This window comes from Peromyscus californicus, unplaced genomic scaffold (genome assembly GCF_007827085.1).
Source record: "Peromyscus californicus insignis strain IS unplaced genomic scaffold, ASM782708v3 Scaffold_13__1_contigs__length_99412109, whole genome shotgun sequence".
NCBI lineage: Eukaryota > Metazoa > Chordata > Mammalia > Rodentia > Cricetidae > Peromyscus > Peromyscus californicus.
Genome location: NW_026294424.1, coordinates 58,829,477 through 58,845,236, shown reverse-complemented (window position 1 = coordinate 58,845,236; position 15,760 = coordinate 58,829,477). Strand labels below are relative to the sequence as shown.

The window sequence follows — 15,760 nt, the reverse complement described above, 5'->3', positions numbered from 1 at the left end:
GATTGTTCTGATTTTTTTGTTTTTTGGTGTGTGTGTGTGTGTGTGTGTGTGTGTGTGTGTGTGTGTGTGTGTGTGTGTTTGTAATTTGATGATTGTGTGGCTCTTGAGAGGGAACTCTGTAGGTAACCTGTTTCTATGCCAAAGGTTGGATGTTTCTGGTGATAGGAAACCAAAGCCTCCTCCCTCTCAAAGCTCATGCTACCTTTGAGCAGGTCTGAGAGTCAAACCTTTGAGGAAGATAAAGAGAAGCCACTCCTTGAACACAAGTCATAAAACATTGAGAGCAATCACCAAAGTCTTCCTGTGAAAAGTCTTCATTTTATAGAGAAAAAAAAATTGAGACAAAGAGAATTGATGTTTTTTGACCAAACTAACACAGTTAATAACACACTGGTAAACGAATGGCCAGACTTATTGGTTCCCTGTTCCATGTCTGTTCTCAGAACATTCCACTCAGTCACTTCTAAGTGACTTGAGGCGCACACCTTGAGATTAACAAGGCTAGTCCTTGGTGAAAGCTGGACCCTGACCCTCTCATACACCGTCATTCTAGACCACCCAAACAGCTCGTCTTCTATGCTGTGGGATGTTCTGTATGGCAAATGTTTTGCTCTGATTGGTTAGTAAATAAAACACTGATTGGCCAGTAGTCAGGCAGGAGGAAGTATAGGCGGGACAAGGAGGAGAAGAATTCTGGGAAGTGGAAGACTGAGGCAGAGAGACACTGCCAGCCGCCATGATGACAAACAGCATGTGAAGACGCCGGTAAGCCACGAGCCATGTGGCAAGGTATAGATTAATGGAAATGGATTAATTTAAGATATAAGAACAGTTAGCAAGAAGCCTGCCATGGCCATACAGTTTGTAAGCAATATAAATCTCTGTTTACTTGGTTGGATCTGAGCGGTTGTGGGACTAGAAGGTGAGAGAGATTTGTCCTGACTGTGGGCCAGGCAGGAAAACTCTAGCTACACTTCTACAATGCTAAATGCCCCCTGTTCTGTGCCATGCTTGGAGGGGAAACCACCAGAAAACCAAGCCTAGATGGCCATGTTGTTGTAACACGAGGAATGCCTATAATCCCAGCACTCAGGAGGCTAAGACAGGAGGACTGGAAGCCAGCCTGGGGAATATGGCAAAACCTTATCTCAAAAACTCCTCCCCCCGCCACAAAAAAAAAAAAAAGAGGTACCCATAGGGATACTCTGGCCTAGCTTATCCTGCAGAGGGACAAGTGCAGGCCCTGAGGGGAGGGGCACCAAGCGAGCTCTGCTTCTGGTTCCCAGGAAGGTGACCAGTGATGATGAACGTGTGATCTAAACGCTGAAGGTCTCCGCAGCAGACTTTTAGATATGCAGCAGAACTCCAGGGGTTCTCCAGAGGCTCCTAGTCCTTGTCATCTGGAATTATTAAGGCTAACACGGAGCAGCCCAGGACAAGCTGCTTGTCATCTTTGAGCTTAGGTGCCTCACCTATCAGCTGGAGTCGGAAATACCTAGCTTTGAACCATAGCATGGAGTGAACCGCACAGCTCATCGGGCGGCCAGCAGCGCTCCTGGCAAACAGGCTATGTCCCGTAACTGAGGGCTATCAGGATTCTTAACAAAATATAAACATCAGACCCACAGATTCCTCTTCTGAATGTCTTCCTTCCCACCACACAGCATGCTTTAAGGACACACGCGGTGGGACACAGCATATTTTGAACTCTCAAGTCTCAGTGGCAGAGTCTGGCCTAAAGTGCTGTGCTTGGTGGGTTGAAGATGGTATCACTTCAGGATATTGTCCTGAACTTCCCCTTTTTACATTGGAATCTAATTTCCACGCGCTAGAACCAGCTAGAAGACCAAGGATGTAGATTGTTGGTGGAGAACGTGCCTAGAATTAGATCACAAGTTTGATTCCCAGCATGCAAAGCAAACACACAAACAAACACACACAGGTGATCAGGGCTCTGCCATCACAAATGGATGAACTCAAGGCACCACTTGGCAAGAGATAGGCTGTGCACTAGACACCTTGCCGACCGGCTGTTCGAGCTGCTCCATTCCCAGGCTAGCCCACGGATGGACTGAGCCCAAGTGGTGCCTTGAATTACCTCGGGACACTGCCACCGAGAAGGCCATCATCTTATATAACCCCTCAACCCTGGTGTAGAGCTGTGAATCAGGATAAACCTCTCTTATTGATAACTTATTCCATCTGTGATGTTGTGTAGTTAGCAACAGCGAGCAGCCAGAGACAGGGTGTCAGGGAGAGCTTGGGCTGAAAGATGGCGACCCTTACCGCACCGCTCTGCTCTTTCAGAGGTATGTCAGATCCGGTATCTCCCTCGAGGCTGACGGAGTCAATGCACTCAGCCAGCGTGTCCTCAGCCACCTCTCCATTGAGGGGGTTCTCCTCGGCAGCACTGGCCTCGGACTGCTCTAGAAGCCCTGTAGGGACAGTCTCTGCACATGCAGCGGTGGTCTCATACTGCTCTCCTGCGTGGTCAGCTGGCGCCGGCTCATTTGAAGTCACTGTAGCCGGACCACACTGCACTTCTGCATCTTCAGCTGGGGGGTCACTAGGGGGCATCTCAGCAACATCTTCTCCGACGTCATTGGCTATGATGTCACTGGCATCATCAGACATTTTAAGATCTGTCAAAGGGAATCACAAACACTTGTATTGGCAACATCCATTCAATTCAATTATGCCAAGTGGGGGTAAGCTCTCTTCATAGGAAATCTTTGTGACCTTGTGTAGCCAGAATAATGGCTTATAAAGTTATCTATCTTTTATCCCTGGTCCTTGTTGAGTGTCTTACATGGCAATAAGAACTCTGGTTGCTACTGAGGATCTTGGCATGGGAAGGCTGTCTTCATTTCTCTGAGTGGCCCTAACTGTAGTCACAAGTTCCTCATAGCCACAAGTGTCCTCTCCAGAGTGAACAGAAGAGGGTTGGACATGATGGAGAAGCAGAGTGTCATGTGGAGAAGAAGGTGACATGATGACAGTCACAGAAACTGAAGTGATGCACTTTGAGACTAAAGGGAGGAGCCGCAAGTCAAGGACTGAGGCAGCTACCAAAAGCTGAAGAAGGCAAGGAAACAATTCCTCCCTTCCAGAGTCTAGGAGGAACAGCCCGGCCGCCATCTTGATCTAAGCTCAGGGGAAATCCATGTCTGATCTCAGACCTCTAAACTGTAAGACAGTAAATGTGTGTTGTATGAGCCATGGAGTCTGTTGGAAGAGGCTCTGAAGTGACTCAGTCTCCAGGTCACTCATGGCTCAAACTTCCATTCTATCACTTACTGAACGTGTGCCCTTTAAGCCTCAGTTTCTTGATCTGGAAAATGATTTTGAGACCAGCCTGAACTACCTAGGGAGAGACTATGTCTCAAAAAAGCAAACAAAACAAAACAAAGAAGTAAATAAGAATGAAAAGAATGAAGAACGGCTGGTAACCACCTGAGTTTGATCCCAAACCCACACGATGGAAAGAGAGACCCTGTTCCTGTGATTGGTCCTCTGGCTCCACAAGTGAATTACCGCAAGTGGGAACCCCTCCACACAACAAATGAACGAATGAATGAATAATTATAAAACTTTTCTTTCAAGAAAAACATGTATCTATCCGTGAACTTGTTTAAAAAGTGCTATTAGTTTTACGACATCATCAAACACACACAAGAAGGACTTACAGACACACATGGCTCCTGGTGACCACAGTCCTTTGTAAGAGCTTGTTGTGGTTCTCAAACCCCTGCCCCATTCCACAGACAGGGAATAGGAGAGTGACAGTTTTAGGGGCTCAAGGAAAGGGGAATGAGAAGTGACAGCTAATGAAGATGAGGGTCCTCTGGGAGGGGACAAGAGTGGTGGTGGCTGGATAGGTGTGCTAATACACCAAAGACCACTGACCAGAATGCCTAAAAACAGCCAACTCCATAGAATGTGGATTTTATGATCTGTGAATTGCAGCTTAACATGCTGACACTGAGAAAGGTCTATGCCAGGGTAAGTAATTCTGGTGGCCGACTGGATCTCTCTCCATGTCTTATTCTTAATGGCAGGCTTCCCTGTCTTGTGTGTTTCTCACAACAAATCCTACATTTCTGCCAACAACAGTTAAAATCTCAGTGCTGTTGTCCAGAAAGCCTTCACCCTTTTGAGAATACATAGTGTATCAAAGTCACGGACTCTGAAGAGAACCACTGCCGTTTTCCTAAACCAGTATAATTTCCAGCTGCATTCCGAATATGCATCCTTATGTCCACAGGTAAGTGGTTCTTGCCCTTCATCAAAGAAGCTTATTTGCAGTCAATGAAGATCATTTCAGAAAGCCAAAACTGGTCAGTGGGGTGCCTGACCCCAGTCAATACATTTACAACACAACTCTTATACCTAAGACTCAGGACACTGTGGAAGAGAGGGCAGAAAGACTGTAAGATCCAGAGGACCAGGATGGTTGCTGTGAGGTGGTGTCTGCCATGTAAGCCAGGGAAGCTGCACCCAGGAAATCTTAACAATATAGTCACCCAATTAAGACCTGCCTAATGACAACATCAGCTGACAAGCGGGAGCGGGTAGGAGAAATCTCACAAGGCTCCGCCCCTCAATGAAGAGCTACAGGCAGTTAATGGCTGCTGAGAGGAGACTCGGTCTTCAGGGATGGACCCCTGATTGGTTACCTAAACCCAAGTGGTCAGGCGTAATCAAATATTCATATGAGCGGCACTAAATGGATTCAGCAGGTTGTATTCAGCAAATTTACACACATATATGTACATAGGTATGTAATAATCATTGAAGAAGAGGTCATGAATTTAGAGGGAATGGGGAACATGGGAGGAGTTGGATGGGGTGACGGGGGTGGAAATGATGTAAATAAAGTACAAGTGCATAAAATTCTGAAATTAAAAATTTAAATTAAAAGAGAATATAAAACATCCAGAGCTATGATTTGCTTACAGTAGCCAGGCTATGCAAATGTATTGCTTTCTGTGAGTTAGATACGGTAAGCTCCATTTTGCAGATCAGAAGACCGAGGCTTAGAGGGCACCCCTTCAGTAAATGACAGAATTACAGTTTGAGAAGTGTCTGACCTTGAGATTGAACCCCATCAGAGCCTGAGATGTTCAGAAGCCACGGCCATTTTCCTACTTACTCATCGTGGACCTGCTCATGATTTCCCCTTTGGGTTTCCTTCTCTCCTTCGGCTATTCCCCAAATCCACATTCCTTGCCTCCTGGGTCAAATTATATGGCTTTCCTGCCTACATCTTGGAGACTCCCCATTCCTAGCTCCACTGAGGTGCCGTTATACCCTCCTACTGCCTCCATCTGAGGCCCCACGCTCCGATCCACTGTTCCTTTCCAAACATGAAATGAGACGCTACGATCTGCAGACACGTTCACAACCGACTGCAGCCGGCGATTAAAACCTAATCCTCCACAATGGGAGGGCCAGAAGACATGCCCTCCACTAAGGCTATCAGACACAGAACGGTGAGAGAGGCACCAGCGCGTTCGAAGGGCTTTGACAGGGCTCTTCTCCTTTTACCAGACCTCGGGGTTGAAGACACTGCTGCTCAGTTGGAACGAACTAAACGTAATGAGTTTAACTGGGCCCGGAGTAGCCTGGTTGCCAAGGCAGCGTTGACTCACCAAAGGCCAGGTGAGCTGTATGCAGTTACCACAATGCGCAGCACAGGCAAAGCAATGACTATGATGACGTGCGTGACTCTATGCGCTTTGGTAATGGCTGACTGATCAGATAAGAAGTCTGTTAAGTGTTTATTCTCTCTGAATTGAGCCGATCCATTGTTTTGCTTACGTATTTAAGGTCTAGGTAAAATGATCACATCCTTCATTCTTTGTGGCTCCCAACTAGATGTAATGTTTCTTCTGAATTCCCAGAGTGCTTTGCTTCTACCTCATCTCAGACAATTACAATTATCTATCTGATTAAGGTTACTTGAGGTATTGTTCTTATACTGTAAATTCAGTGAAGACAGGGATCTTGATTTTTTTAAAAATAATTTACACGTGCGTTTTCTGCATATATTAGGAAGCTCAAGAAATATTCTCAACACTTAAGATTGTGTGCTTACGGCAGGTGTTTTTAAATGACTCTAAGATGAGATGTTCCTTCACGTCTCAGATGTGGTCTGTCACTATAACAAATTCCTGAGATAATCAACCTATGAAGACGAAAGTTTTATTTTGACTCAGATCTTGGGAGGGTTTGGTCTATGTCTGGTTAGCCCATAACTTCTGAGCCAAGTCACACATCATAACAAGAATGGATGTCACTTTGTGGCCAGAACCTCTCATTTCATAGTCAAGAAACAAAATAGAAGAACTGAGCGCTCTCTCTCTCTCTCTCTCTCTCTCTCTCTCTCTCTCTCTCTCTCCCCCCTCCCTTCAAGGGCATACTCCCGATGACTGGAATCCCTTCTACTGGTCCCCACTTCTGAAGTTCCCACCTCCCTTTAGTGCCAAGACACTAAGCTGTGAGCCCATGGGCCTTGGAAGAAAACTTAATTTTAAATATAAACTCTAAAATTAGATTAGAATATCTCTTTTTAAACCCCAGTATGCACTGGAACTTCAAAACTCCTGTAAGTGAGTCTACAGATGAGAAAGGCAAAGATTATTCCCTTTGCTCTAGCTGGTGTGTGAAGTCTAAGGTAGTCAGTGTTGGTTGGCTGTGGGCGGCCAAGGCATCCATCCAAAACCTTGCCGAAGCAGTAAAGATGACTCAAGGCCACCGTGCCGAGAGGGGGCTGTTGCGTTGGGTCACAGGAGTAGGATAGAACGGATCGGCCAGCAAGGGACACTTGAAAAGCTATTGTCACTTAGAAGCCGATGATGAAAACTCTGTGAGTTGGGTCTGGCCCAGGGTAAGAGGCTGGCAAAGTACAACTTGCTGCAGAATCTTGCCCTTTGCCCTGCCCTGCTTGGGCAAATACAATTTCATTGAACACAGATGAACCTTTCTGTTCACGTGCCATTATTGCTTCTCTACAACGGCAAATCACTGCAGGCGTAACACCAACCACGTGGCTGTAAAGCAACCGAGATGCAAACACTTCCTGTCCAGCCTGGCTATACAGAGAACGCTACACAGCCCCAGACCGGGGACCTAAAGACGTCTCTTTCTTGCTCTTGTCTCCATGCCCGATCTCCCAGAGACAATCATTCCAGAAAAAAACAGCACATCCACACATCCACATCATTTTTATCTCTGGTTTTTTGTCTGTTTTGTTTTATTTTATTTTTCAACTATAGCCAGCTTTATCTTATCTGATACTTTTATTTCTTTGTAAACTAACTTGAACACCCTTATTATTGGTCTGGACCATTTAAGAAGCACCAATCTACTTTACTTTTTTCTAGTCTTTTTTTTTTTTTCCTCTTTTTTTTCTTTTTGAGACAGGGTCTTATTTTGTAGACTGGCCTAGAACTCACTCTGTAGCCCAGGCTGGCCTCAAGCTCAGAGATCTGCCTGCTTCTGCCTCCCGAGTGCTGGGATTAAAGGTGTGTATCACCATGTACAGCAATTTTAACTTTTCTGTAAGCAGGAATATGAGAACAAATGTGGCCATGATAAACATTAATGGGCAAATGAAAACCACAATGGATACTTCTGTGATTTGTCTTAATTATGTTATTGTAACACTTACAAGTATTCTAACATACTGTGACATATGCCATATGACCTACATGCATGTTAATAAATTTTAATTTATATCCTGAGTGACTGGCTAATACCTATATTGCTCTATCTAGGGACACAATATCCAGAGGTCTTTAGTAGGCATTCAAAGTTTATCACTGGGTGTCTACCCTTTGAGAGGTCTCAGCTACCATCCTCTTGGATGTATGTTTTAGGGTATGCCAAATTGCATAAATGTAGAAATCCATTTCCACATGACATAGCAAGTCCTTAAGACATGTGCTCCAGGCAGAAATAATGCATGGATGTCCCCTGTCCTTTCATGCCCAGGGCCTAAGATTATGCCAAACCAGCAGCCCATGGTCCTTTGGAGTTGGGTTTTTCTAGAGCTTACAGGAACAGACGGTGTAACCAAGCCTGCTTGCTAGCATACATGTAGGCATCCAACAGAAGCCCAGGGGGACTTCAAGGGAATACCAGTCTTGTAGGGAAGCAGCAGAGGACAGGAGCCCAGCCCTCAGCTGCCTCTGGTGGCCAAACTGCCTTTGGTTAGTTCTCAAGTACAGAAAAACCACTGCAATTACAGGTCTCCTGGTGTCCGTGTTGTGTTCAACCAACAAACACCAGCCCTTCGGAAATAGGCAAAGAATAATCCACAAGTTCAGTGGGGGTTGCTAAAATGAATTTACAGAATGCCTACACTTCAGAAAGGCCGAAATAGTTATAAGGATGAGCCCTATTTTAACGTCTAATTATATTCCTAATTGGCTTTTATTTATTATTTATTTACATTAATTTATTTCTGATTTCTGTTATAGGTCTGATTTTTCTCTATTACCTAACAAGACAAAGAACAAAACAATCTTTTTCACCTTTTCTTGCTGTTTTGCTTTTTTTTTTTTTTTTTTAAGACGGGATATCATTTAGCCTAGGCTGGTCTTGCTATGCAGCCAAGGATAACCCTGCCCCTTTGATTCTCCTGCTGTCGCCTCGAGAGTGTAAGATTACAGACATTCACCAACACGTCTGTTTTTACAGTGGATGGGGTGGATGGAACTTCAGGCATTACTAGGCAGGCACTCTACCAACTGAGCGACATTCCAAGCCCTCGTCTGTTCGTTCTGATAGACCGTCACTGGTTCTAGATGATACTGTGATGGGGGACATGTCATCCGTTTTAAGACTGTGCCCTTCTGTCTGTCACCACCAGAAACTGTGCTCTGAATGGACAGCTGTTTCTGAGCAGGGACTAGGGTAGCCCGCAGGACTCAGCTGTAGTGAGCGCCACCCGTCCGGGATAGGTGCATCACTTCCTATCTGCACAGTTGGGAGTCTCTTCTGATTTTGGTGTGGTAAGCTGATCGCTGCAGCCATGTCCGTGGCTTTGACCCACACAAACAAGGAGGCTGCTTCAGGAAGCTCCAAGGAGAGGAAGGGGGATGAATAATGAAGCCTTTGTAGGGTGGGAAGAAGTTAGTTTTTCATGAGCAAATTTATGCATCACCAAAAATGCTCCTAGACCCATCAGAGCAGCTATATCACAGCGCCCCCAGTAAGTGCAGAGGGCGTGCAGATGACGTTTCAGAAATGAGAAATGTGTGAGGGGCTAAAACAAAACCGTTAAAAAGTCATCCAGGGATGGAGTGCGGCTCAGTGGGAGAATGCTTACCTAACACTCACAAGGCACCGGGTTTGATTCCTAGCTATGAAAAAATGAAAATCAAATTAACAGAAGGAAGGAAAAATGGAAAGAGAACTATGAAAAATAGCCTAGTAGATAAACAATACCCCTGAACTAGCGTTAAAAGAGACTCTTGACCACAGCTTTGGTGCAAGTATTCAGGCTGGCAGGAATATGTGCAAATACCTAGGGTCAGAAATAAGCCTAGACAGTCAGGATGCACATCTGTGTGGCTGAGACTAGACATGTGTGGCTGCATGGAGGAACAGTGAGGTAGACTTTGAAGTGGAGAGGGCTGAGCAGTGGCCTGTGGGTCTGGTTACAGTGTCTCTTTGCAGGCAAACAAGAAGTTTGCTCATTCTCCCTGGCTTCCTGCTCCTTCCTCTGTGAAGCCAGAGCGGGATAACATGATCTGGAAACTTTGTTCCCAAGTCCTGACTGTAGAGAAACATCAGGACAGGGTTTTAAGGTTTTCATAAATTTAAATTTATTCAAAGTAAAGCTCCGCCTTCATCGTGCCATTTAGCATTCATGCTTTTCTTGGTATTAAAATGCGGTGAAAATGTAGTGACTTATTTTTTAAATGGCCTCACGGGATGAGATGCAAATGTGGTAACATGATGCTCTGTCCCAGATCCCCTCCCTTACTTTACAAAAGTGAGGCTCAGAGAAGGAGAGGGTAAATCTACAGAGGAGAGGCTCCTAGACCTGTCCGGTTTCCACAGTGCACACTCTGGGCACCCAGGCCCATCTCTACACCTGACAGGCATTTTCTGAAGCACAGGAGAGACCTATATTTGCTATGTTTAAAAAAAAAAAAAAAAAAAACCAAGCCGGGCCGGGTGGTGGTGGTGCACACCTTTAATCCCAGCACTCGGGAGGCAGAAGCCAGGTGGATCTCTATGAGTTCGAGGCCAGCCTGGTCTACGGAATGCACCAAAACTACACAGAGAAACCCTGTCTCAAAACAAAAAACAAAAAACCAAAAAAAAAACCAAAAAAAAACAAAAAAAAAAAAACCCAAATAAGCCGGGCTGGAGAGATGGCTCAGTGGTTAAGAGCACTGGCTTCTCTTCCAGAGGACCCAGGAGGGTTGGATTTCCAGCACCCACAATGCAGCTCAAAACTCTCTGTAATTCCAGCCCCAGGGGATCCAACGCCCCTTTCTGGCCTATGGACACTCCATGTACACGGCTCACAGACACATGTATGCCCATACACATGTAAATAAATAAATAAATATTAGGGATATTCGGTGGCCCCTCATGATCCAAGGCCACCCTATCTCTTGCAACTCAACACTTCTTACGCTTTTGCCTTCCCACACGGGTCCTCACACTGCTCCTAAACCTCCAGGGTGGCTGCCTCCACTGATGTCACGACTAATTCCCATTCCCTTAGCTACTCAACATCCAGTGTCACCTTTAACTTTTGAAAGTGTTCTTTGTCTACTCCACACCCTCCAAACAATGAACTGTTCCCGTGCCGAGACTTTCACCGACTTCTCTCTTGCCTTTAGAGGTCTCTCTTCTGTATCATCCTTCAGGCCTGTTACCCACAGGACCTTGCTTCATTCTGACCCACAAATATTTACCGAACCGAAATATATTGCGTTTGACACTGACTTCAAAGAAACGATGCTTCATATAAGCCTAGACTGATGGAAGAAACAGCTACTAACACGTCGGAACCCCCGAGGTTCAGGAAGGTCCCCCTGCCCCCCTTCAAATTCCTTCTGCACTGGCTCGCTGCTGCCTCAGATTGCACCCTTAGAGTTTCATTCTTTCGCTGACAGCTTTCAATGTAAGAAGTTAATCAGAACAGCTCAGCATTGATAGCAGAAATGAAGGAGAGAGCTTAGAAATATAGGTTGGGGAGGAAGGAGCCTCTAGGAAGTCCAGGGAGCTTGGAGACGCCTCTCAGAATGACCCTTGGCTTGGGCTGTGGTGTGCCAGGGAGAAGTTCAAGGGGTAATGATTTTAAAAGCCATCTGCTTCAATCAAGAGACTCAGGGTGGAAACTGTTGGTATGGCCCAGAGAGTGCTCCAATAGCCCGCAGAAAGTCCTCCTTTAAGAAAAGTCGGTGGAATCCGGGCGCTGACTGGCAAATACTCACCAGATTCCTTGGAGAAGACAAGCTGGCTAGATAGAGGGACTGTATTTAGGGGTGGGGAAGAGGGAACCCAAGAGGGGACTCCATGCGTGCTAGCATACGGTGTTGCTTGGGCAGGAGAGCAGGCATGCCGGGAGGGGTGGTGGATTAGGATGGAGACCAGGGCCTGAGCTTGGTTTTCCGAGGGTAAGGTGAGGGCAGGCACACTCTAGGGATGGAGGCCTTTGCCTTGCAGGGACCGGATCCCTCAGTGCCTTGCCCTGGGAGGACCCTACCGCGCTCGCCCCCCGACTTGGGACACTTGGGGAAACTTTTCAGACTGGCTGGTGCCAAGACTCCGGCAGCACGGCTCCGCGGAGCTCCAGGCGGGTCGAGGGTGCAGACCCGGCGTGCGGGCGTGTGGGTGTGTGCATGAGCGTGGACATCGAGCGACACACACTCACACACACACACTCACACGCCCGCACCCACCACGCAGGGCCCTCGGCCGCGCCGCCCGCGCCTCCCCCGACCTTCGTCCCCAAGCTGGCTGGTTTCTCCGGACCACGTCTCCGCCGACGGCTTCTCACGACCCACAGAGGACCGGGGGTCGCGGCGCTCGGGTCCCCGCCCGCCCGGGAAGGGGATGGGGAGAAGGCGCCCCGGGCTCTTACCGCTTGGCCGCCGAGTGCGCGCGGGAGCCCCGGGTCCCGCCCCGCCACGTCGGCAGGACCAGCGGGGACGCGGCTGCAGGGGAGGGACCCGCCGAGCTGCCCCGCCCCGGGCCGCCCGCCTACGCCCCGGGCCGGCCCAACTGCAACCGGACCCGCAGGGAACTCAGCGGTCCCAGCTCGGTGGTCCCGGCTGAGCGCCGGGTCCCTTGCCTCCCTTTCTGAAGCACCCGGAAAGCTCTGCACGTTCCTAAGGAAGGGGTCCCCAGGGCTACACGGTGGGATCCCCAGGTTCTAAGTTACGTGGAATTCTCTGACCACGTCATCGGTGGGAGTGGGATGTTATTTAAAACAATCACAAAAGGAAATCAATCAAACTTTTTAGAAGGCCACCTTGGAAATAGGGAGCAAAGCCCAAGTTCATTCTCTTTGGCCTGGGAATTGCCCATCTGCGTTTGGCGTGGAAAAACGTTATTTGTCCAGAGCAAACAAACTGTGTGTGTGTGTGTGTGTTGATTTTAACTACTTATGCTGTGGATAGCCGGAATCACTCTGGGAACCCCTCCATCAGGGATTAGTGACATGAACTATAGTAATTCCAAACAATCAGGTCAGCTGTATCAAAAAACATGATTTATTTCGATGAAGGGCATATAGTAAGGCCTTCCTTAATATGGGTCTAAACAATTAGTTAGGGGCGGGGGAAGCTAACTAAATGTATGCATTAGTAGGAACTACTTTCGTAAATATGTATGTGTTCACGATTCATATAAAAATTAGGGAAAACAATTTAGAAACAGTGGATCTTTCTGACTGGTGTGTTTAAGGCTAATTTTCTCCTTTTCCCTTCACGGGTCACAGTCTTCTTTTTAAAGTGGTGGCACACGCCTTTAATCGCAGCACTCGGGAGGCAGAGCCAGGAGGATCTCTGTGAGTTCGAGGCCAGCCTGGTCTACAGAGTGAGTTCCAGGAAAGGCGCAAAGCTACACAGAGAAACCCTGTCTCGAAAAACCAAAAAAAAAAAAAAAAAAAAATGGCTTGCACTTGCTAAGAATTTATGAAGTTGAGGTAAAACCAAGGTGTGACCTTTGACCTGTCTCTTGTTGATCCCGGGCTCAAGCAGTTGACTACTTGGTAGTTGTGTGGCTGTGGCTGCCCTGGGTAGCCTGTGGCTGTGTGCACTGTGGATTGTGCAGTGTGGAGTAGCCCCAGGGACACAGAGAAGGGATCTCAGCTCCCTACCCTTTCTCCTTCACTACTGCCCTTGGCTTCATCAAATACCTGCTCTACGAAACTTTGCACGTATTGAATGAGTTGAACTAAATGAAAGTTGCATTTAGGTGCCACGCTGGAGCCAAGGGTTACTTTAATTCTCTCTTGGGGCCTGGGAATGAAGATTGCAGGAGGTATATCCCCTAATGGGGAGCCTCATTTCACAGGGAAGTAAACAAGCTGAAAGACCCCCGAAGGTAGTCTTCCCTCTGGAGAGACCCTCGCCCAGAGATCACACCGAGACCACAAGTCAGATGCAAACAGCAAGAGGCTTTATTCCGGAACACGGGTACCCGGGGCGACACAGTCCCTCCAGAGGCTGAAGAGACTGGCGCGCCGACGGGCTGGAGTGGAGGGTTTTTATAGGGTCGGGCAGCGGAAGGGCGGGTACAGAAGCAGGAAGCATAGTTTACAGGGTTCTGATTGGACGACTCATATGAGGCCATGGTTTACAGGGTTCTGATTGGGCGACTCATATGAGGCCATGGCTTACAGGGTTCTGATTGGACGATTCATATGAGGCCATGGCTTACAGGGTTCTGATTGGACGACTCATATGAGGCCATGGCTTACAGGGTTCTGATTGGACGACTCATATGAGGCCATGTTTTACAGGGTTCTGATTGGACGACTCATATGAGGCCATGTTTTACAGGGTTCTGATTGGACGACTCATATGAGGCCAGGTTTACACTCAGGGCAGCTCGTGGTTTTTCCCCCGAGCTCGACACGCCTGCTGACCTGGCTCCCATCCAGGGTACAAACTGTCCCTCCGACCCTCCAGTTCCCTGTTCTGGGGCCAGGTGGCCGACCGCAGACACCCCGCTCGTTCCTGCGCCCATGTCCTCCAACCGAACCCTCCCCGTACTCCTCAGGCCCTGCTCACGATGGCGTCAGGCCAAGCAAGCATGCTGGGGGCCCCTCAGCACCACCCCCAGAAGAGTCCCGGGGGTCCCGGCCTGCACCTCCCTGCAGGGCTCCCCAGTCCTCAGGCCGCGCCACCCCCGGGGGCACCCGGGCCCCAGCCCGCACCGCCCGGAGGGTCCCCGGCCCTTGGCCTGCTCCATCACGCAGGGTCCCCGGCTCTCGGCCTGCTCCATCCCGCAGGGCCCCCCGGGCGCCCGGGTCGCGGCCCGCACCACCCTCGCCGGCGGCGGCGGCACCGGGCGCTGGCGCCGGGGCAGCGGCGCGCGATCGGGCTCGAGGACATGGCGGGCCCGGGCTGGGAGCCTGCGGTCTCCGCCCGCCGCGCTACGACGCGGGGGCCCGGGCGCGCGGGGCCGCTGCGGGGGCGCGCATGGCGGGCGCGGGCGGCTGGCGCGGGGACGGGGATGCGGCCCGGCCTGCGCTGCCCCCCGGCTCCGCTCCTGGCAGCCTTTCAAAGCGAGGACACAGACTGAAGCGGAGGGCCTCGTAGACAAGTGGGGTGATAGTATATGGATAACGGTGGCTGTGCCCTGCAACTCTGTACAAACCATTCTTCTAGGACGCCAGCCAATGACTGGTACACACCTCCCGGCATCTACACCCAAGCACACTCAGCTCTTGCACTTAGATCTTCTCTAGCTTTGTGGCCCTCCCTCCTTCCTGCTCTTGCTCCTGTTAGCACCCATTTAATATGTTTATGTCTTTGAGTATGAATGTCATCATAAGATACGTTTCTGAGTGTGTATAGTTTTTTCTGTACCGACATGATGTTATGCAGGAGACATTCAGTCTTCACTCATGAGTGATTATCTGACTGTGTTGGTACCTTCTAGATCTTTTGTTGCCATGGGGTGCCCCATAATGACATCAGATGAATTTTACTCCCACACTTGCCTTAAGTGGAGGATGTCTGAGCTTCCAGCTCCTTGGACGTGTATTTCAGGCCATAGCAAATATCCTCATCTAGGATGGTTCTCTGACATCCTTGTCCAGGATGGGACTATGGGTTGTACAGGTTCGTTTTTCTGGTTTTCTAGGTTCTTCTTCTGAATGGGGACTGGCCTCCTTTCTGAGGCTTCTCTTTCTGTGTTGGTTATGCCAACGGAGCAGGGTGCTGGGTGTATCGGTGACAGAAGAGTCACAAGACATAGTTACCTTTCTAGAGCTTTATAGGGGGAGAGAGAGGGAGAGAGGGAGAGGGAGAGAGGGAGAGGAGAGGGAGAGGGAGAGAGGGAGAGGGAGAGAGGGAGAGGGAGAGGGAGAGGGAGAGGGAGAGGGAGAGGGAGAGGGGGAGAGAGAGAGAGAGAGAGAGAGAGAGAGAGAGAGAGAGAGAGAGAGAGAGAGAGAGAGAGCAGGACTGCGCAGAGGGGGAATATGGAAGGAGAGAGCGTGGAAAAGAGAACGCACAGAGGGCACGCCCACTTTTTAGACTGGGACACTGTCGCAGGCTGA

At 48.8% G+C, this 15,760-nt stretch overlaps 1 protein-coding gene across 1 annotated transcript in view; it reads right to left on the bottom strand.

Annotated features, from left to right (window-relative positions):
- Positions 1 to 12,195, bottom strand: part of Fam114a1 (family with sequence similarity 114 member A1) — a 70,675-nt gene extending 58,480 nt beyond the window's left edge. The window contains 2 exon segments of the mRNA XM_052734985.1: positions 2,287 to 2,642; positions 12,113 to 12,195. Of these exon segments, the coding sequence (XP_052590945.1) occupies positions 2,287 to 2,634 (348 nt within the window). The 5' untranslated portion in view covers positions 2,635 to 2,642; positions 12,113 to 12,195.
- Between the last annotated feature and the right edge of the window lie 3,565 nt (positions 12,196 to 15,760).